The following is a 20,192-nucleotide window of genomic DNA, read 5'->3' on the forward strand; positions in this document are numbered from 1 at the left end:
AAGGCTCCTGCAAAGAAGGGAGAGAAGGTACCCAAAGGGAAAAACAGGAAAGCTGATGCCCGTGGAAAGTTGTTAAATAATATGTTAAATGTGACATGTCAGCCCTCATTCTAAACTTTCCTGTTTAGAGCATCAAAATGAAGACTTCATCGGGTTTTATAATGGTTTTCTGATTTTGGTAGTCCATTGAGGAAATGAGTTCAAAAAAGTTGTTGTATACTGTTAACAACTGTTCGCCACGTGCAGGCTGAAATACCTGACTGTTTATGAAAAGAATCTTTAATAAAGCTGGATACAGTTTGGGGGAGGGGGGGAGCCTTCCTGCAAATCATGACTTGAACTCTGGCTTTTCAGTGAATGGGCAAGAGAAGCTAAAAAAGATGGCAAAGCCACAATGGTTAAGTAAGTTTCTAGTCTAATGCAATTAACTATTTTCAGGAAGGATCAAATTAAAAGTGCTTATTAATACAGAAAATTTCAATGTCACTAATCACTCTTAGATGCCATGAAACATTAGTTATTAAAATAACTTTATTAAGAGATTGCCAAACTTCAACTACTATTACTATTACTACAGTGCCTTGCTCAAGGAAACTTCCAATATTTATCAGTTATTTTACATGTCACTTTTCTTTCACATGTACATAAATACCAGGAAAGTTTAAATACTTTTGCTTTACTATTTATCTTTTCCTTAAAGATTCAGGGTTTTATTCTCATCAGTTATGCAGGTATGACAAAGTGAATTAAATAGGAACTGAATATAAAGAATACTGATGCCATGACATCACGATCTGGAACAACTGAAGTTTTCTACCTCTTGCTCCATTTTCTAGAAAAAGAGTAGAAAGGGAAAATAGTAAGCTTCAATATGGAAAAAGCTAAGAAACATTACTTCATTACTGCTTGTTTCAGTAAACAGCTGTAAGGCTATTAATATCCACGTACAGATCTGATAATGAAAATAAAAAGTAGTTCAATATTTAAAACTGTCACATAAACTGATTTCCTGATGGGATTTCATTATTTAAATGCCTCTTAAATGAATCTGAGATATGTTAATCTTATGTTACATTCAAATAGTTATAATCAAGGTACTGGTAAACTTGATATTAATATATTATACTTTTTTTTTTGGCTATAGTGCACATGCGCTTCCTGAAGATGATCCAAGACAGAAGGGGGCAGGGATAAAGTGAGAAAGCAACCCCTGAAGGGATGGCCATACTGTAACCCTTTCTCCATTCTCTTCTGAAGCTTTTGAGCATGGATGCACATGCACCTGATGGGTTTTCCAAGTTACCAGGTCTGGGACTCGAGCTGCCTTAATCTCCATGCCATCTGCTGGCCTGGCACTCATTCGTTCATTCATTCATTTATAATATGTAGGTAACAGTGGATTTTAGCATGTAAACTGAATACTGTATATATCAGTGAACACACAGTAGGCAATATTTTCTACTTTGTAGGACCAGTAACATAAATATGTAGGTTCCATTCAACATCTACTTTTAAAAATGAGTGCTCTAGACCCTGCTCTGTGGCCTGGTCGGTTAAGACATCGGATTCCACTTGGCCAACTGTACAGTTCAAGTCCCAGATCTAGTGGCTTAGAAAACATACCAGGGGTACACACAAACAAGTCCATTTTGCATGTCCAAAATCCCAACAGGATAGAGAAACAGGAAAGGGATTAAGGCGTGATCATTCCCATAGGGGATGCTTTCTTCTCTCTAGCACATGTAGCATGTGGCAAAACCAAAAAAAAAAAAAAAAAAAAAAAGACTCTAATATCTATTACAAAGCAAGATTAAGTAAAGCAGATGCACTGTAAAAGCAGCTACATTTTTTCATTTATACATGTAGTGGGCCAGCCCGTGGTGTGTGTGGTGATTAAGATGGCAGGATCCAGGATCTCACATGGCCAACAGTGTGGTTCAAGTCCCAGGCTCAGTGGTTTTATATAGAGAGCACTGCTTAAAATGGCCTCACTTATGCTAAGCACTTAACACCAGTATTCAAAACAATATATTTTGCCTCAATATATATTTATCTTTGTGGACCTGAAAACCGCGTTTATGAACATCTGCAAAAGCAGATGGGTGTGGTGTTTGACTGACTGGGTCTATTTTGAGCAATGCTCTATAAACTTAAATAAACATGCCAGCTAGCATAATGGCTATGTTGCTGGATTCCCACATAGTCAACTGTGGTTCGAGTCCCAGATCCAGTGGCTTAAACTCATGCCAGGCGCATGCGCGTGTGTGCCCAAGATCCCAAGAGGAGAATGGAGGAGAACGGATTGTGGTGTGGCCATCCCCCCTGAGGGGTGATTTCTCGCTTTCTGTCTCTCTGTCTTTCTGGCAAGTGCACGCACCCTATAGCAAAAAACTCTCAAAAAAAAAAAAAAAAAAGCCAGGATGGGACCAGCAGATGATGTAGTTGTTATATTGCTGGACTCCCATGTGGCTGACTGTAGTTTGGGTCCAGGACTCAGAGGCTTGAAACTCACATTAGACATGTGTGTGTGTGTCCACGATCCTGAGAGGAGAATGGAGAAGGGATTGTGGCATGAGTATCCCCTCTGGGAGGTGATTTCTCATTGTCTGTCTGTCTCTCCAGTGAGCACACATGCCCTATAGAGCAAAAATCTCTCTCTTAAAAAAACAAACAAAAAAAACATGCCAGGTGCACGTGTGTGCATGTCCAAAATCCCAAGAGGAAAATGAAGAGACCGCAGTGTCCCTATAGAGTACTTTCGTTTGCCTTCTCTTTCTCTGTCATTTCACCTACTTCTCTCTTTTTCCAGTGGGTACATTTGCTCTAAGACAAAAACTAAAGAAAAAAAAATACCAAAATGAAAAAATTTTCAGTTTACTGATACTATAGTTCTTTTTCTTTTTTCATTATAGAGACACTTTTACTATAGAGCGCATGCGCCTGCTAGACAGAAAGCAAGAAATCATCCCCTGGGGGGATGCCATGCCGCAATCCCCTCTCCTCCATTCTCCTCTTGGGATTTTGATCATGCACACACACAGCCAGTGTAAGTTTGAAGTCACCAGGTCCAAGACTTGAATTGTGGTTGACTATGTGGGAGTCCAGAGACATAACCATCATGCTATTGCAGGTTCCATTGATACTGCAGTCTTTTTATAAGAGTTTTTTGTTTGTTTGTTTGTTTTGTTTTGCTACACAGCACATGCACTTGCCAGAGAGACAGAGAGAAAGAAATAACCCCAGGGGGGATGGCCACACAGCAATCCCCTCTCCTCCATTCTCCTCTTGGGATTTTGGGCACACATGCACAAGTGCCAGTATAAATTTGAGGCCTCCGGAACGGTGGTTGATTATGTGAGAGTCCAGTGATGTAACCATTATGCAATCCACTGGCCCCCACTGATACTATAGTTCTAATGTTGATTAAAGCACAAACTACAGGGCTGCCAGGTGGTATGGTGATTAAGGGCACTGGACTCCCACATGGCCAACTGCGGTTGGAGCCCCAAACCTATCGGCTTGCTTTCTCACTTTTTCTCTCTCTCAGTCTTGCCTTCACTCTGTCCCTCTCTAATCAAATTAAAATAAATAAGTAAATAAACAAATAGATAGATAGATAATAAAGTTAAATAAAATAATTCTTTAAAAAAATGATTTATTTATTCATTCATTTATTTTAATTTGACCACACACACACACACACACACACACACAAACACATAGAAAGAGAGAGAGAGATAAAGTGAGAAAGCAAGCTGCCAGGTCTGGGACTCGAACCATGGTCGGCCATGTGGGAGTGTCCGGCACCTTAACCACCACACCACCTGTTGGTCTCAAAATAATTCTTAAAAAAACTAATGAAGTACTAGATTAAAAGTACTAGACTAATTCATGATCTACATATTAAAAAAAGTCTTTAAATACTTTTCATCAGTTAGTTTGAAGCCAAATCCCACATGGTCAACAAGGTTTGAATTCTGGCCATAGTGGCTTGAAAAACATTCCAGGCACATGTGCATCTAAGCCCCAAATCCTGAGCAATGAGAAACAAGGAAATGGATTGTGAAGTAGTTATTCCCCCCCCGAGGGTGCTTTCTCTCTCTCTCTGGCCAGCTTCTTGGCAATTAAGGGTGAAAACAAAAAAGTGTGACTCGGTATTTACCTGAATAAGTGCTGTTTTATCATAGTCCCTGCGATGCTGGTAAATGCACTGGCTGATTACTGCATACAAATTTTCCAGTTGAAATATATTGTATTCTTGACTTTTTTTAACAACAGTCTTCAAGAGAGTCTAAAAGAAAACATGAGTGTTTACATACGTGAAAGGTAAATTCAATGATACTTAATCTTGAAGGTTCTAGGGATTGTGATACAAACCAGAGAATAGACAGACCAAGCCATTTGATGAGTTATGGCATCTGCTGATTTTTTTCTCATAAAAGGTCATTACTTATGGCATGCCTAATGGAGGCACTGCCTAAAACACAGTCCCTCTTTTGGGAAGCAAGGTTACTAGAAAACGTACAAACTGAAAAGAGCCTCAATAAATGGCTTCTATAACTGACCCGAACTGACGTACCTTCATCCTGAGAGAAGCTGTACAATTACATAGAGGCATAACTGTTATGCTTAACTCCAAATAACATGGTGAACTTACATAAAATTCCTATTTCAGTATCACAAAATACCATTTTTATGGTCATGAGATTCTGAAAGCTTTCAGTTTCACTATTTTTTTAAAAAATTTTCAGAGAGACTTAAGTTTTTTTTTTTTGAGAAACTGCTCCAGGAATATCGCCCACTTTCTTCTTTAATAAGTACAGACATCGAGTTCCTAGTAGCTCTGCTACATTCAAAGAGAATGGCTTTCCTGAGCTAACTGCTAGTAGGAGGTTCACAGTGTACTTTTTTGAAGCGGATTTCTCTCTAAAATGTTTTATAAAATTCTTACCTGTACAAATGACTGATCTTTAGTAAATGTACACAGTAGTATATATCGAAAAATCTCAATGTTCTCAGACTTGAAATGTAGCCAAAATAAAATAGATAAATTCGAATTGGAATGCAAACTGTTTTTCTTTTGAAAGTAAAGAGCAGCCCAGCCATGTGACCTAGTGGTTGAAAAAGCCAGATCCCACGTGGCCCAAGAGGGTTCAGATCCCAGACCTAGTGGCTTGAAAATCTCATGGGATATGTGTGCTTGCCCCAAATCCCTACAGAAAAGAGATGTGGAAGAGAAAGGATTTGTGGTGTGACCACACCCCATTGGGGAGTGCTTTCTCCTCTCTTGAGCAAGTGCACGTGCCCTCTGGCAATTAAAAAAACAAAGTAAAGGGCAAGAAATCGTTAAGACAGCTGCAACACTCCACGTTGCTCGCTGGGGACCTGAGACTGTTGTTTAGGAGTGTCAGGGAGAAGAGTCCACCTTTCAGAGAGGATGGCTATTTCGAGAGCACAAAACTAGAGCAAATAGTCAAGATGAACCCTGAGGAGCTTACACAAGTAGTTGACGGCAAAACTGATTTAACAACATAACAGTCAAGAAAGAAGAATACTGGTACCGTCAAATGCTAAAGATATGGCGAAAGTTTTCGGTTTAAAAAAGGCAAATATCATTCAGATGTTATTTTACTAGAGTGGGGAGGATAAAAAGTCAATTCGGGGGAGGGGTAGAGAAAAAGCAGCAGCAGCAGATAAATCTCACAACATAGCAGAATCGCCTCGCTATCCTTCTGGTTCCTATCACAGATCCTCAGGCAGAATTCCTACTTTGGGAACAGAAGGGCAGTTGGGAGGAAGAAAGGTTTTCATTTCTCACGTAATTCCCACATAGCCAGCCTGCCACTAGCCCACAAGCCAGTGTTCGGGAATCCCTAATCTGCACGGGGAGAGCACTGATCTCCATGCACATACTTTTAATCGCTCCTGGTCCACAACGAGCGAGGGTGTAGGCTGAGCGAGAACGGCCAGAGCTTTCTCAACACTCACGAGTTGCTGCTGTCCTACTTGGGAACGTCGAGCTCGAGTCATTCGTAGGACACACATTTCTGGAATGAAAAGTTCAGTAACTGTCATTTGGTTCGCAGACATTACAATGTCTAAAATAAACATCAGGCAGAGTAAATAACAGGGCATGCTTACTAACGGCACAAATGACAACTTGAGGTCATTAACCCTTTCTGCTGTGGCTGGCCACAGCGGCACAGGCAGCAGGAGTGCTGCTGTATAATACGCAGGCCACATGGGAGGGCTCCGGGTTGCCTACCCAGATCTACCTAAGCACGCCAGCTACGTCCACGATCATGGCTGGCTGCAAGGTATGGGGGACGACTGCAGCATGAAGACCCTGTCTCTCTCTTACACATATGAAGGAAATAGACAACCTTAAAAAAAAAAAAAGACACTGGTTTGAGAAGTATTCCTTAAATTGAGTATTTCAGGGGGATTCTCAACAAGTTACACTGTCTTCTACTTGGGCACAAGACTCACAGAACCTAAGAGCTATAAGAGACCAATAATCTAGATCAGGGGTTGCAAACTACCTCCCATAGGCAAAATCTGGCCAACCAGTGTAAATAAAGTTTTATTAGAACACAGTCATGTCTATTTTACTGACACTTAATACAGTATTCTCAATACAATTGAGAAGTTGTGACATAAACTATATGACCCCTGCTTAGCCTAAGTTTACTCTCTGGTCTTTTAAAGGAAAAGTAATATAGACAGTATAAAAGGAAAAGTGTACTGATCCCTGATCTAGAATAATTCACAGATAAATTAGAAAAGGATCTCCAGATACATGCAAGTACCTGTCCCACTAAGAGTCCTTTAAAAAAAAATCTAATGGTGGGCCAGCAAGTGGCATGGTGGTTAATGCAGCTGGATTCCACATGGCTCACATGGTGCAATTTGAGTCCTGATCCTAGTGACTTGAAAAACTCGCCAGATGTGTGAGCAAGTGTACTCAAAATCCCAACAACGGAGGATAGGGAATTGTGGCATGTCCGTTCCCCTTGGAAGGTTCTCGCTCTCCCCCTCTCTCTCCCCCCAATATGGCTGACCAAGGTTCAAATCCAAGCCCTGGCAGCTTGAAAAACAGAGTGCTGGGTACCAGCAGGTGGCATGGTGGTTAAGGTGCTGCACACTCCCACATGGTCAACCAGGGTTCGAGTCCTGAACCTGGTGGCTTGCTTTCTCACTTTCTCTCTCTCTCACTCTCAGCCTCTGTCTCTCTCTGGTTAAATTAAAAATAAATAAATAAATGAATGAGTGAAATAAAATTCTCTTTCTTTCCACTCCCCACAAGCATACGTGCTCTCTAGTAGTAGTAGTGATAATAATAATAATAATAATAATAATGACTAAAAAATAAATAGAACAATTCTGAACCAAACATATTAAATTATATAGCCAGAGGATTAGCATTCAAAATATCCACATTTGAGAGACTACATCCTAGTCCATTACTGCTATGAATACTCAAACACACTAGAACTCTTTCCAACGAAGCCTTTGAAATAGGCTTACCTTCGAGTGTACAAGCCACTGAATAAAACCAGTATCATAAACTTAGTATTTTAAAAATTATTTATTTATCCAATTCCATTTCTTGTTATTATTATTTCTTTAATCTGACCAGAGACAGAGAGAGAAGGGGAAAGTGAGAATGCAAGCACCTCCAGGTCTGGGACCTGAACCAGGGTTGGCCATATGGGAATCCAGTGCCCCCAACCACCATGCCACCTGCTGGCCTGTCAGTGTTTGTTTTGTACCAAAATAAGTTTTTGACCCTGTTAACCACTTCTTTGCTTTATAAAGCTAAACAATATTGGGCTTTTTCAAAATCCTAACAAATCTATTATACCAAAGAAGATCCAAATGAAAAGAATTCAAGGGCAAGCAGGTGGTGTGGAGATTAAAGTGTTGGATTCCACATGGCTGACTTCATGGTTGGAGTCCTAGACGCTGTGGCTTGAAATCACACGAGGTACGTATGTATTTGTGCCCCAAATCCTGAGGAGATCGAAGGAGCAGGGACTGTGGTGTATCCATTTCCCTTTTCTCACATTCCCTCTCTCTTTTCCCTCTGGCAGGCGCATGTACCCAATAACAAAAACTGAAAAAAAAATTAAAAAAAAAAAAGAAAAACCGCTAAAGGGGAAAATCTGGAGAATATGATCAACAGAGTGAAAATAAATAATCTTGGACTTAATCTGCACTATGGGGTAGAAGAATGACTGGGTGGGTAAGAGTTGTTCTGTAACACTCGGCAAGAATACCAGAAAACTGCTTATCTTGCTTAACATGAAAGGGTAGCCTGCCAGCTTTAAAAAAAATTATTTTAAGGTTTTTGCCATAGGGTGCGTGTGCTCACCAGAGAGAGCGGGAGAGAGAGAGTCAGTGAGAGGGAAAGTGAGAAATCACTCCCAAAGCGGGGGATGGCCACGCTACAATTCCTTCTCAATTCCCCTCCTGGGATTTTGGGAACGAATATACATGTGTCCCCACTTGATTTTTAAGCCACCAGTGCAAGACTTTAACCATAGTCAGCCATGTGGGAGTCCAGCGCCTTAACCACTATGCCTGCCAGCTTTTAATACCTGCACAGCCAGGCTCTATGCTACATACTTTAGGAGGGTTATTTTATTCGATACCAAAATATTTCATTCCTCAGCAACTATCTACCGCAATTTTGCAATGAGTAAACAGACTGACAGGTTAAGTATCTTGCACAAGGTCACAAAAGTAGTGGGCTGGAGGCTCAAATCAGGTCTGTTTGACGCCAAAGGGCACTTTAAACAACCATGATTTACCAGCTCAAAAAGTAAAGAGAATGGTATTTTTTCTAAATAATGCCCATATCCTGAAAGACAAGCAAAACAAAGTGAGATGTAACCAGTTGTTAGGAATGTCGAGTGAAATATCTTTTGGCATTAGTTAGCTTTTTAATCGCAAAAGACTCACCCTTTGCTTCATTTTCATCAGAAATATCTGTTTTCTGAGAACTAGAAATATCTCCATTACAGGCAATATTACTGTTACTCTGTTCTGTGCATGCTGTATTGTTCTCAGACTCTCCAAATTCATTCTCAGTATTACAAGTCCTTGAATTACTGCTCCTCAATTGGACTTTGTTTTCAGAGGCATTTTGCTGCTTCTCACTTTCTTCCACTGAAGATTCTCCTGTGTTTCCAGTTTCATTATGGTCTACACTCGTGTCCTGCGTCTCCTCTGTGTCACTCTCGAGTTTATAATCCGGGCCATTCTGGTTGTCATCCTTTGCCTGTGAAATCCTCCTTCGCTTTGTGATGGTGCCTACATACCACTTTGACTTCTTACGCATTTTTCTCTTCAACTGAGCTTCAAAGAATTTAAAGAAAAATGGTAAAGGAACATTTAATAATCTTCTGACTTCTAAGACAGATATGAGTTATGAGAGGATAAAGAGTTTGAGAAACCAGAGTTTTGTATTGCTGGAACAGAAAACAAAAGTATAGAGAACTGTCAGAAAACGGTGGAGACATGAGCAAGGACCAGATCACAAAGATGATTCGTTATTCTAAAGAGTTTGGATTTTATTTTTTTAAGTTTACTGTATTTCTTTTCATGAGAGAACACATGCTTGAGTGAAAAGTGAGTGTGTAAGAGACAGGCACCCTTGATCATTTTCCCGACAGCCCTCTGGTTCATCAGAATCTCAAGTATCTGTGTGCCTGGTGTGTTTCAGGCTGACTGGGGACCCGAACCCCTGGTCAGCCATGTGGCTTCCAGTATTGTAGATCAGTATACTATCACCTCGGTTGCCACGGCTGGGCTTAGATTTTATCTTGAAAAAATTTAAGTAGGGCAATGACAATGATCTGTCTGATGTATATTTTAGAAAAATTACTTTGGCAGCAATATGACAAATTTACTGGAAGAAGGGTAAGACCTAAAATAGCCTATACTTACTAAATTCTTACCATGTATCAGGAACTCTTCTAAGCCCTTTTGGGTATACTAAGTCACTAAAATTTCATTTTAACCAGATGAAGCTTACTCATTATCATTTTGCAGATGAAGAAACTAAGACAGGGCCAACAGGTAGTGTAGTGGTTAAGGCACTGAACTCTCATGTAGCCGACTGTGGTTTGAATTCCAGACCCAGCAGCTTGAAAATCATGCCAGGTGCATGTGCATGTATGCCCCAAATCCCAAGAAGACAACGGTGAAGAAGAGACTGTGGTGTGGTCATATCCCCAGGGGGTGATTCTCACTTCATTCTCCCTGTATCTCTCGAGAGAGCACAAGTCCTATGACAAAAAACTAAGAAAAAAGAAAAAAAAAGAAACTAAGGTACAGAAAAGTTAAATATTCTGACTGAACTACAGGCAGTGTAACTGCAATAGTGGAAAGCTTTAAAACTTAATGTAGCAAAATGACAAAGGGAGAAGAGCAGACAGACTGAAAAGCTAACAAGAAAATAGATTTTATAGGACTTGGAAGAGAACTAAATGCTGGAAAGTAATAAAGACGCAGGTGGCTAAGGCAGCTGGATCCCACATGGCATTTTGAGTCCCAGACTGGTAGCTTGAAAAACACACTGGGTGCTTGTGTGTACATGGCCAAAAACTCAAAAGAAATGGAGAAGGGATTGTGGTATGGCCACCCCCCCAAGGGTGATTTCCCACTTTCCCTTTTGCTTCTCTCTCTGGTGAGAGCACATGTTCTATGGAAAAAAACCTAAAAAGGGATTTAAAAAATGACAACAATCACCTAAGATAAATATCACTGTCCAACAGTACTATACGTGCCAAACGTATAAGGAAAAGGATGATGCTATGGTTTGGACGACGGTTTGTCCCCCCAAGGTTCATATTTTGGGATTTGGTCCCTAGTGTAATGGCACTGGAAGGTGGTAAAACGCTTTCTGATTCTCCTTTCTCATCCTCCATTTTCTGTGGCCTCCTCCGATTTTTACAGAAGGTGCACTTACTCATATACCTGTCTCAAATCCATCACCTCAGGGTTGGCAAACTATAATACAGTAAGGGAAGGTAAACCCAGCAAAACACACACACAGAAAAAAAGAGCTTTAATAAGATAGTGAGGGATTATGGTGCCAAAATCTGGGGAAATGAGTAACTGAGAGGCTGAGAAAAGCCTGACACTCATGGGGTTTAAAGAGCAAAAGTTGATGGGCCCACAACAATCTAACGAACAAAACAGATGGCCCATAGTCCTTCCCCCTGCCGAATATCTACTCCTAACAAGAGTGAAATTTCTGTGGGCCAGCCAGCGGCACGGTGGTTAAGGCAGCCAGATACCACAAAGCTAAGTCCTGACTACATGGCTTGAGAAATACGCTGGGTGCATGTGCATGCATGCCCAAAATCCCAGCTGGAAGGAGAGATGGAGGACAGGGAAAAGCAGTATGACCACATCCTATTGTTGTTTTTTTTTTTTTTGGGAGAGGTTTTCGCTATAGGGTGCATGTGCTCGCCAGACAGACAAGAGAAAGACAGAGAGACAGAAAGCGAGAAATCACCCCCCAGGAGGGATGGTCACGCCGCAATCCCTTCTCCTCCATTCTCCTCTTGGGATCTTGGGCACGCACGCACACATGCCCGGCGTGAGTTTTAAGCCACCGGGTCCGGGACGCGAACCGTGGTCGACTACGTGGGAGTCCAGCAACATAGCCATTATGCTAACTGCTGGTTCCCAAGACCACATTCCATTGAGAGGTGCTTTTGTCCTCTCCACCCCCTCCTCTGCTCTAGCAAAATTTTCAAAATAAAAAACCAAAAGTTGGAATCAAGAGCCCACCAAGGAAGACAGGTCTTAGAAAATCCTACAGACTTGGGGTTGGTACTCCGTGAAATCACACCCTAAGAACAGGGGAAAGAGGAAGTAGACCAGGATGTACAAGAAATGAACATCACTTTCAAATCACGCCAATCCATGATTAGATGGTGAACTGGGATTATAAGTGGTACATTTTAAACTCACCGATTTTAAGAATGTAGAGTCCTTAAATTAGCAAAATTAATGTTAATTCACCACACTTGTAAATAAAATGAGGGAAAAAGTAAATGGCACGAGAATATAATAAAGGTTACACTTTCATAGATGAAAAGTACCACGAGTCCTTACCAGGAGTGCTGCAAGCTATGGGAGTGCTGGGTACCTTGAGCTTTTCGTTCTGCTCTGGATCTGACCTTTTATCGCCAGCAACGGCGGAGTTTTGCTTTGGCATCACATGGTAGTAAGATGGGGCGTATTTGGAGGAGCTACAACCTTATAAATGGACATACGGATATCAAAACGGATTTCCAGACTTCGAAATTTCAAGAATTTAAAAAATGCAATACACGATATCTGAAATATATTTTTCTGATGCCACCTTGTACTCCTACCTCTTTTCTTCCTAGATTCCTGAATTTCTTCACAAAGCTGCTCAAAGTCTTCATCAAGCTCTTCTTTAATTATTGCATAGGCAGTATCTCTTAAAGCACAGGCTCTATGCCTAATAAGGCGATCTGAGAAATGAATTAAAAAAATATGAAACTTAATTTTTTTCTTTCTTCTTTTTTTTTTGTAGAGGTTTTTGCTATAGGGTGTGTTTGCTCACCAAAAAGACAGAGACAGAGAGACAAATTGAGAAATCGCCCCCCGGGGGGATGGCCACGCCACAACCCCTCTCCTCCATTCTCCTCTGAGGATCTTGAGCACGCATGCACATATACCCGGCATGAGTTTAATCCACTAGGTCTGGGACTTGAACTGCAGTTGAATACATGGGAATCCAGCAACGTAGCCATTATGCCATCTGCTGGTCCAAATTTTTTCCTTTTTAATGATTTGCTAAAATAAACTCAAAATATTGGGCTGAACTAGTAGCCATTACAATTTCTTTTTACCTTTAGCATGAATGGGAAAAATTACTAGAATTGCGGTATTTTGATTTTGGTGCTAATTTAATGTTCAGGACATTTGATTCAACATGGTAGACTAAATCCAAACCAATGAGTGTTCTTCCCTGTTCACACTCCTTTGAAATATCAGAAAAAGCATAGGAATCAATCAATGGTGAGACTGAACAACAATAACAACAACAAAAGGGGAAGACATCAGTGTCATGAGTAAACCAGGAATGTGAAAGAATTTAGGAAGACATAGAAGTTACTGCATTGACAGAGAAACAAAGAAAAAAAATTTCCTAGAAAAAATCCTAAACTCAGAGTATAAGCACTCTGTCTACAACATGCCTTGAAGCAAAAGACAGGTAACAAATGAGTGCAGCTCATGGGAGTAGCTGCAATATTCGCTCCCAGGCTATGGCTGACAGAAATAGCTACTGTACAGCGTCTTTAGAGAGGCTGCAGGGGCTCCAAACATGGCATTTGAACCTGAAGAAAGACAGGACAAAGTCTGAGTAATGGTTCTTAAACTGTGGTTCCTGGTCCCAGCAGCAGTAACATCATCCTGGAGATTGTGAGGAAAGCAATTTCCTTTTTTTTTTTTTTGGAGAGGTTTTTGCTATAGGGCGCGTGAGCTCGCCAGACAGAGAGAGACAGAGAGATAGAAAGGGAGAAATCACCCCCCAGGGGGGGTGGCCACGCCGCAATCCCTTCTCCTCCATTCTCCTCTCGGGATCTTGGGCACGCACTCACACGCGCCCGGTGTGAGTTTAACCCACCGGGTCTGGGACTCGAACCGCAGTCGACTACGAGGGAGTCCAGCGACATAGCCATTACGCTAACTGCTGGTCCCGAGGAAAGCAATTTCTAAGGCTCCAGTGCCTAAGTCTACAGAATGGGGACTGCAGAGCTGCAGTTCAGAGACCTGTATCTTAAGAAGCCTTTTGGGAGATCCTGATGCCCACTAAAGTTTGCAGCCCACTGGTCTAAAGAAGTCTACATTGACTTCTACAAAGGACAGAAAGGAAGCAGAAGCGGGGGCATGGCTGCAAGGGGACAGAAAAAGCCTGCCCACAGGGTACTGCTTCTTTCCTCCTATAATGAAGGGTGCTCCCAGCTTGCTAGCCTGTTTCCCCTTGCTTACTTCCAGAGCTCTGAACTACAGAGAAAAGCCGAGGGAAGGTGAGGTAGAAGACTGAGAAGGGAAAGAAGTGGTAAACTTTTCAGTTGTGGAAGAAACTCTCAATAGTTCCCTATGCTGATACATCCAGCTCATAATCACCCATCATGCCAGTGGGTGGCATGGTATTTGGGGCACTGGATTCTCACATGGCCAGTGGCAGTTTGAGTCCCAGACCTGGCAGCTTGCTTTCTCACTCGCCCTACCCCCCATCTCTCTCTGATGACTACATCAAATTAAAAAATAACGGGAACCAGCAGTTAGCGTAATGGCTATGTTGTTGGACTCCCACGTAGTCGACTGCGGTTTGCGTCCCGGACCCGGTGGCTTAAAACTCACGTCGGGTGTGTGTGCGTGCGTGCCCAAGATCCCGAGAGGAGAATGGAGGAGAAGGGATTGCGGCGTGACCATCCCCCCTGGGGGGTGATTTCTCGCTTTCTGTCTCTATGTCTCTCTCTGTCTGGCGAGCGCACGCACCCTATAGCAAAAACCTCTCCAAAAATAAATAAATAAATAAATAACATTAATAATAAATCAAATAAATCCTTTTTAAAAAAAGCCTACATATTGGAGGGGATTAATATAGAAGACAGAACTATTTTTAAAATGTATTTTTTATCCTCTGAGACAGTCAAGAACTCTACATCCATAAAATAAGAATAGGAAGCGAAGAAAAAAAGCAGCAGCCGAGAAAGAACATTTCTTAGACAGGAACAAGCTGCAGCATGAATGAGTCATTAAACATCCTCTACTTCATCTATTTTGTTTAATAGTGATGCCAGGTGAGGGCAGTTAGGTACACACATAGAAAAAGATCTAGAAAGGTATCCTCAAATTTAAGTATCCACCTTTAAAGGAAACGGGGGACTTGGATGTTTTTAATATTACCATATTACTTTTATAATAAAACGTGTAACAGTGGGCCAGCCATTGGCATAGTGGTTAAGGTGGCTGGATTCTACATGGCTAACTGTGGATTAAGCCTGAACCTAGCGGCCTGAGAAAACATGCCAGGTGTGTGTGCCCAAAATCCCAAGAGGAGAATGGAGGAGAAGGGATTGCAGTAACATCCCCCTGGGGGTAATTTCTCACTTTCCTTCTCTCTCTCTGGTGAGAACATGTACCCTATAGCCAACACTAAGAGAAACAAAAACTTAACAATGGTCTTACTAAGAATACATGTATGTTTATTTTTGCTAGAGAGTGCGTGCACTTGATAAAGAGGAAAAGGGAGAAAGCACCCCCCCCAATAGGGTGTGGTTGTATTGCAATGCCTTCTCCTTCAGAGTTCCATCCTGTCCGAATTTTGGGTACACGTGTATGTGCCATGTATGTTTTCCAAGCCACTAGGACCAGGATTTGAACCATGCAGTTGGCCACATGGGATCTTAATCCCTTAACCACTAGGCCATGGGGCTGCCCCAAGAAAATCTTTTTATAACTCCTTTACCACAGAATTTAGTTGGGATCAGCAGATGGTGTAGTAGTTATGTTGCTGGACTCCCACAAGGCCGACTGCAATTTGAATGCTGGACCCAGGGGCTTGAAACTCATGCCAGGTTCTGTGTCTGTGTATGTCTGTGTGCCCAAAATCCTGAGAGGAGAATGGAGAAAAGACTATGGCATGGCCATACCCCTTGGGGGGTGATTTCTCACTTTCCCTCTCACTGTGTCTGTTCTCTCTCTCTCTAGCAAGTGCACACACCCTAAGGCAAAAACTTTTCAAAAGGAAAATTTAGTTTACTACATCAAGAAATAGCACGGATGCCAAAATAAACAGGTTATTTTGTGTATCATTAGAGGATCTACATGTCATTGTAAACACACAGGGATGGAGTGAAAGAAACCTGTATTCCAGCTCTGCCTTCACGCCTTCCTCATGGTGTGGCCTGTGAGGAAAGTGGAGCGAAGCTCTTCGCCTTGCTAAACTTCCCTTTCCTCAACTGTACCCCGGGGTAAGGACGTTGGGAGGGTTAAACAGCACTGTGACTACAAGATGTTTATAATAAACATATGTAAATCCACACTCCGTGTTAGCAGCTCCCAGTCCATGCCCCCTGAAATGAAATTTGCCAGGGCTCACCTCCAGGATCTCTATCTGGATTATATTCCAAAGCATTACTACAGATGAGATCAATATCCCTCAAATAGTCTTTCACAGTCAGATATTTGTGTAGGTCAATTTTACTGATTACAGATGAAAGGTCCATCGGTTGCTTGATTACAGTGACATAATCTGGAACCTAAAATCCAAGCAAATGACCAAGTCACTAAATTAACTCTAAACATAAAAATATGTGTACCAAGTTCCTTACTGCCATATAGGAGACAGACAATAAATACAGAAGAGATAATCACATTTTAACATGAAACCTCTGACTGTCTATGGCTGTATTTATTATTTACTCACACTCAATCTAAGGCTGGCTGTGCATATCTATTCTTATTCGCAGTCCCCTATATGCTCTAGAAACATTGTACATCTCTTCCTTTATCCAACTGCTACATGTTCTTCAGTGTCAACTTAAGACCTGGCTCATTAACTCAATTGCAATCCTGTAGGCTATAATAAGTCATTCGGCATTCTTAAATTGTTTCCAGAATGTTTGGGTTGGGTAGACAAAGTTAACTGCCTACTATAGGAAGAAAAGGAAGATGTGTTACATAGCTCAGTGTCTCCACAGGCTGAGAATACCAACTCATTACCTGTTTCCATAAAGAGAAAACGAGTTCAAGGGTGTAGATAGGGGAACTACATACACTATTCACATTTACTCTGGTTCTGAAGCATTATGGCTTATGATGTATGTGATCCAAAGGTTAAAAGAGTACCTCATCAGGGTCAACAGGCTTTGTAAACACTCGGAATCGCTTGTCAATAGCAAGCCTATGTGTAACATTTCTTAAGAAAATCCTCAGTTCTCTAAAGGTATCTTCTTCCTGTTCCTCTAGTCGCTTTACTTCTTCTGCTGTCAATGGTCTTGGCTCAGGTGGTGGTGCTACTGGGAGTACTTCTAAGGCCTGCAAAACTTCACATGAATGAAAAATGTTAGTTACTCTGTAATATTGAGGGTAACATATGATTCAACATAAAGGTTATCGTCCTTCTGCCAGGAATCCTGCCTTCAGGTTACAAAAGCACTACCACAATCTCCATCCCAACATCCCCTCAAAAATAACCAGTAACTTGAGACTCCTGAAATGCTCCGACAAGAAGCCATTTGAAAGCTGAGATGTGTCCCGACCTGTTCAGGGAAGCTATGCTCTAAACTTCATCTTCTCGACTCCTGAAATATTCAGGAAAGTGGAGGAGAGATTTTGTTACAGAATGACCAGAAATCATCGCAGAGGCACAAGAAACATGAGAAATCAAGAAAATATCTTCCCCCTAAGGGAAAAGAACAATCTCTCATCATCCATAGACAGTACAATAGAACTCGTGAAAATGTCTAATAGAGAATTCAGAATATTCGTAGTGACAAAACTAAATGAGATATAAGAGCTGAGAGATAATGAACTCCAGAAGATACAGGAAAAAAGAGACGAGTTCCAGGAGGTGTTGAAGTTCTTGCATGATCTGAAAGAGGAAATACACACAATAAAAAAGAATCAAATGGAACTATTAGAGATGAAGGCTGCCTTTTAGGAAATCAAAACCTCCCTTGAAAGTATTAAAAGAAAATTAGTCCATGCAGAAAATCGAATCTCAGATGTTGACGGCAAAATCTCCGATCTGTAAAAAACAACCAAAAAAACTGAAAAAAAAAAATCCCCCCAAATGAGAATACTATACAAGAAATACTAGACAGCATTAAGCGCCCAAATATCTGGATTATCAGTATCCCAGGAGGTGAAGAAACTAATAAGGGCATTGATAATCTAGTCCATGAAATCTTGGAAGAAAACTTTCCAGATTTAGAGAGGCATTCAAACATTCAGATCCAAGAAATACAAAGCACCTCTAGTAGAATTAATCCAAGAAGAAGGTCTTCTCTGAGGCACATCATAGTAAGACAGGACAAATCTACAGACAAAGACAAGATACTAAAATTGGCAAGAGAGAAATGTCAGGTTACTTATAAAGGCTATCCAATCAGGCTAACCTCAGACCTCTCATCAGAAACAGTGAGAGCAAGGAAAGAATGGGAAGATATATTCAAAGTGTTAAGTGAAAAAGAATTTCAACCAAGAACACTATACCTGGCAAGATTATCTTTCATAATAAAAGAAAGGATAAAAAACATTCTCAGATAAACAAGACCTCAAAGAATTTGCCAATAGCAGACCCACTCTTCAAGAAGTCCTGAAAGAAATGCTCTACCAGGAAAACTAAAGGTACATACAGAAATAAGAGAACAAAAGGCAACCAAGGGGGAACCAGCAGTTAGCGTAATGGCTATGTCGCTGGACTCCCACGTAGTCGACCGCAGTTCGTGTCCCGGACCCGGTGGCTTAAAACTCACGCTGGGCGCGTGTGCGTGCGTGCCCAAGGAGAAGGGATTGCGGCGTGACCATCCCCCCTGGGGGGTGATTTCTCGCTTTCTGTCTCTATGTCTCTCTCTGTCTGTCTGGCGAGCACACGCGCCCTACAGTGAAAATCTCTCAAAAAAAAAAAAAAAAGGCAACCAAGAAAATGAACGATTTAATGCTAGGGACAAGGAGTATCAATAATACCATTGAATGCTAACTTCCAGGATTTAAATGGAAAGATTAGACCACAGCAATACTGCACATTCAACCACAAAGAGTTTGAACAGAAGACTGAATTGGCGAAATAGAATTTTATGAATTTTGAGTAAAACATTATTGATTTTTTATTTTTTACTATGCTTTGTTTTCCCAATTTAAGCATTTTTTTTTCTTCTGAGTTGTTGATAGGTTCAGCAATTTGTTAAAATATTTTTATTGCTTGTTTCTTTAAATGGAAACATAAACTTTTCTTCCTTCCTGACCCCTCTGGAATTGGAAAATATTTGGGAGTATTATTACTTTGTGGCAGTACTACTTATTTGTGTAAGTTCAATAATGCTTGTTGCATTGAATCAGAAATTGGAAATACTCATTATTGGACAAGGCTTTGACTGGAATGTCATACCTTAAGATTAATCAGGAAACTATGGAACTAAGGTGGATCTCAAGTAAGCCAACAGAAGCTCTTAGAAAGATGGCCTGGCACCATAAATAGTTCTGCCTGGCAGAGAGGATTAGAGAAGATATAAGAAAGAATTTATAACATAAAATAACCTGGACTTTTCCAGCCCAGCATTGTAATCAGTAGAGATTGCAAAAGAGCAACCACACCAGAGGATTATCTTGACAAAGACGTTGAAGGAAGAAAAAGAGACCGATCTTTGCTGGCAGATGGTATATCACAGAATACTTGGTAGGCAGGGCTGAATTGAGAAGGTTTATGTGTGAATTCTGTACTGGGCATTTGCTTTTCAACAATTTGAGTAGTTGACATGTAAATATTTTCTCAAAAATATATAAAACCATACTGTCTCTGTTGCTATAGAGTGATAAACAAAATTATAAGAAATATTTTGAACGTTATCTTTAAAATTCACTGTCAAGAACTACGGAGTATGAGCAAAATTTTTTGATATGTAAAGTAAATGTTTGTGAAAAAATGTAAAAATAAATAAAAGGAAAAAATAACCCAGTAACTTGTAATTTGGAATGCTAGCTCCCAAAAGTCATTATCTTTGTTCCATTTTAAGATAATTTCAGAGGGTATTAAAACTTTAAAATGCATTATTTTCAGAATAAGAATGTTCTATTAAAATGCCTTATTTCCTAGTTAATTTTTGAACTAATAAAAAATTGTAGTAATTTCAAATATAACAAAATGTAATTTTGTTTGAAGAGCTATAAAATGAGCACTTAGAGTAAAACGAAGGAATGTGAGAGTTCTGCCTCGATAAGCGGGCAACCTATTAAGAAAGACACAATTATGTCATTAAAAGGTCACAGTAGTAGTATATAAGAAATCCAGTGTGTCATACGGGTTGAAATAATCTTGGCTAGATAAGTTAGGGGAGATTTTGTAATAAAAATGAGTTATACAAGAAGGACAAGCAGTTCTTTAGGAAGAGAGGAAAGACAGAGACGAA

The 20,192-nt window shown here is 40.7% G+C and overlaps 1 protein-coding gene across 3 annotated transcripts in view; it reads right to left on the reverse strand.

Moving 5' to 3' along the window:
- ATAD2 (ATPase family AAA domain containing 2) overlaps positions 1–20,192 on the reverse strand; it is a 64,419-nt gene continuing 44,227 nt past the window's right edge. For 2 of the 3 annotated variants that reach the window (XM_006157530.3, XM_006157532.3), the window contains exons 21-28: positions 16,912–17,108; positions 16,163–16,322; positions 12,396–12,518; positions 12,133–12,276; positions 8,965–9,360; positions 5,914–6,047; positions 4,163–4,291; positions 1–832 (exon numbers count right to left, since the gene is read on the reverse strand). In XM_006157530.3, coding sequence (XP_006157592.1) covers positions 788–832; positions 4,163–4,291; positions 5,914–6,047; positions 8,965–9,360; positions 12,133–12,276; positions 12,396–12,518; positions 16,163–16,322; positions 16,912–17,108 — 1,328 coding nt within the window. In that variant the 3' untranslated portion in view covers positions 1–787. The remainder of the gene's footprint in view (positions 833–4,162; positions 4,292–5,913; positions 6,048–8,964; positions 9,361–12,132; positions 12,277–12,395; positions 12,519–16,162; positions 16,323–16,911; positions 17,109–20,192) is intronic. The other variant, XM_006157531.3, reaches the window with a different exon arrangement.

This window comes from Tupaia chinensis, unplaced genomic scaffold, assembly GCF_000334495.1.
Source record: "Tupaia chinensis unplaced genomic scaffold, TupChi_1.0 Scaffold000545_1, whole genome shotgun sequence".
NCBI lineage: Eukaryota > Metazoa > Chordata > Mammalia > Scandentia > Tupaiidae > Tupaia > Tupaia belangeri.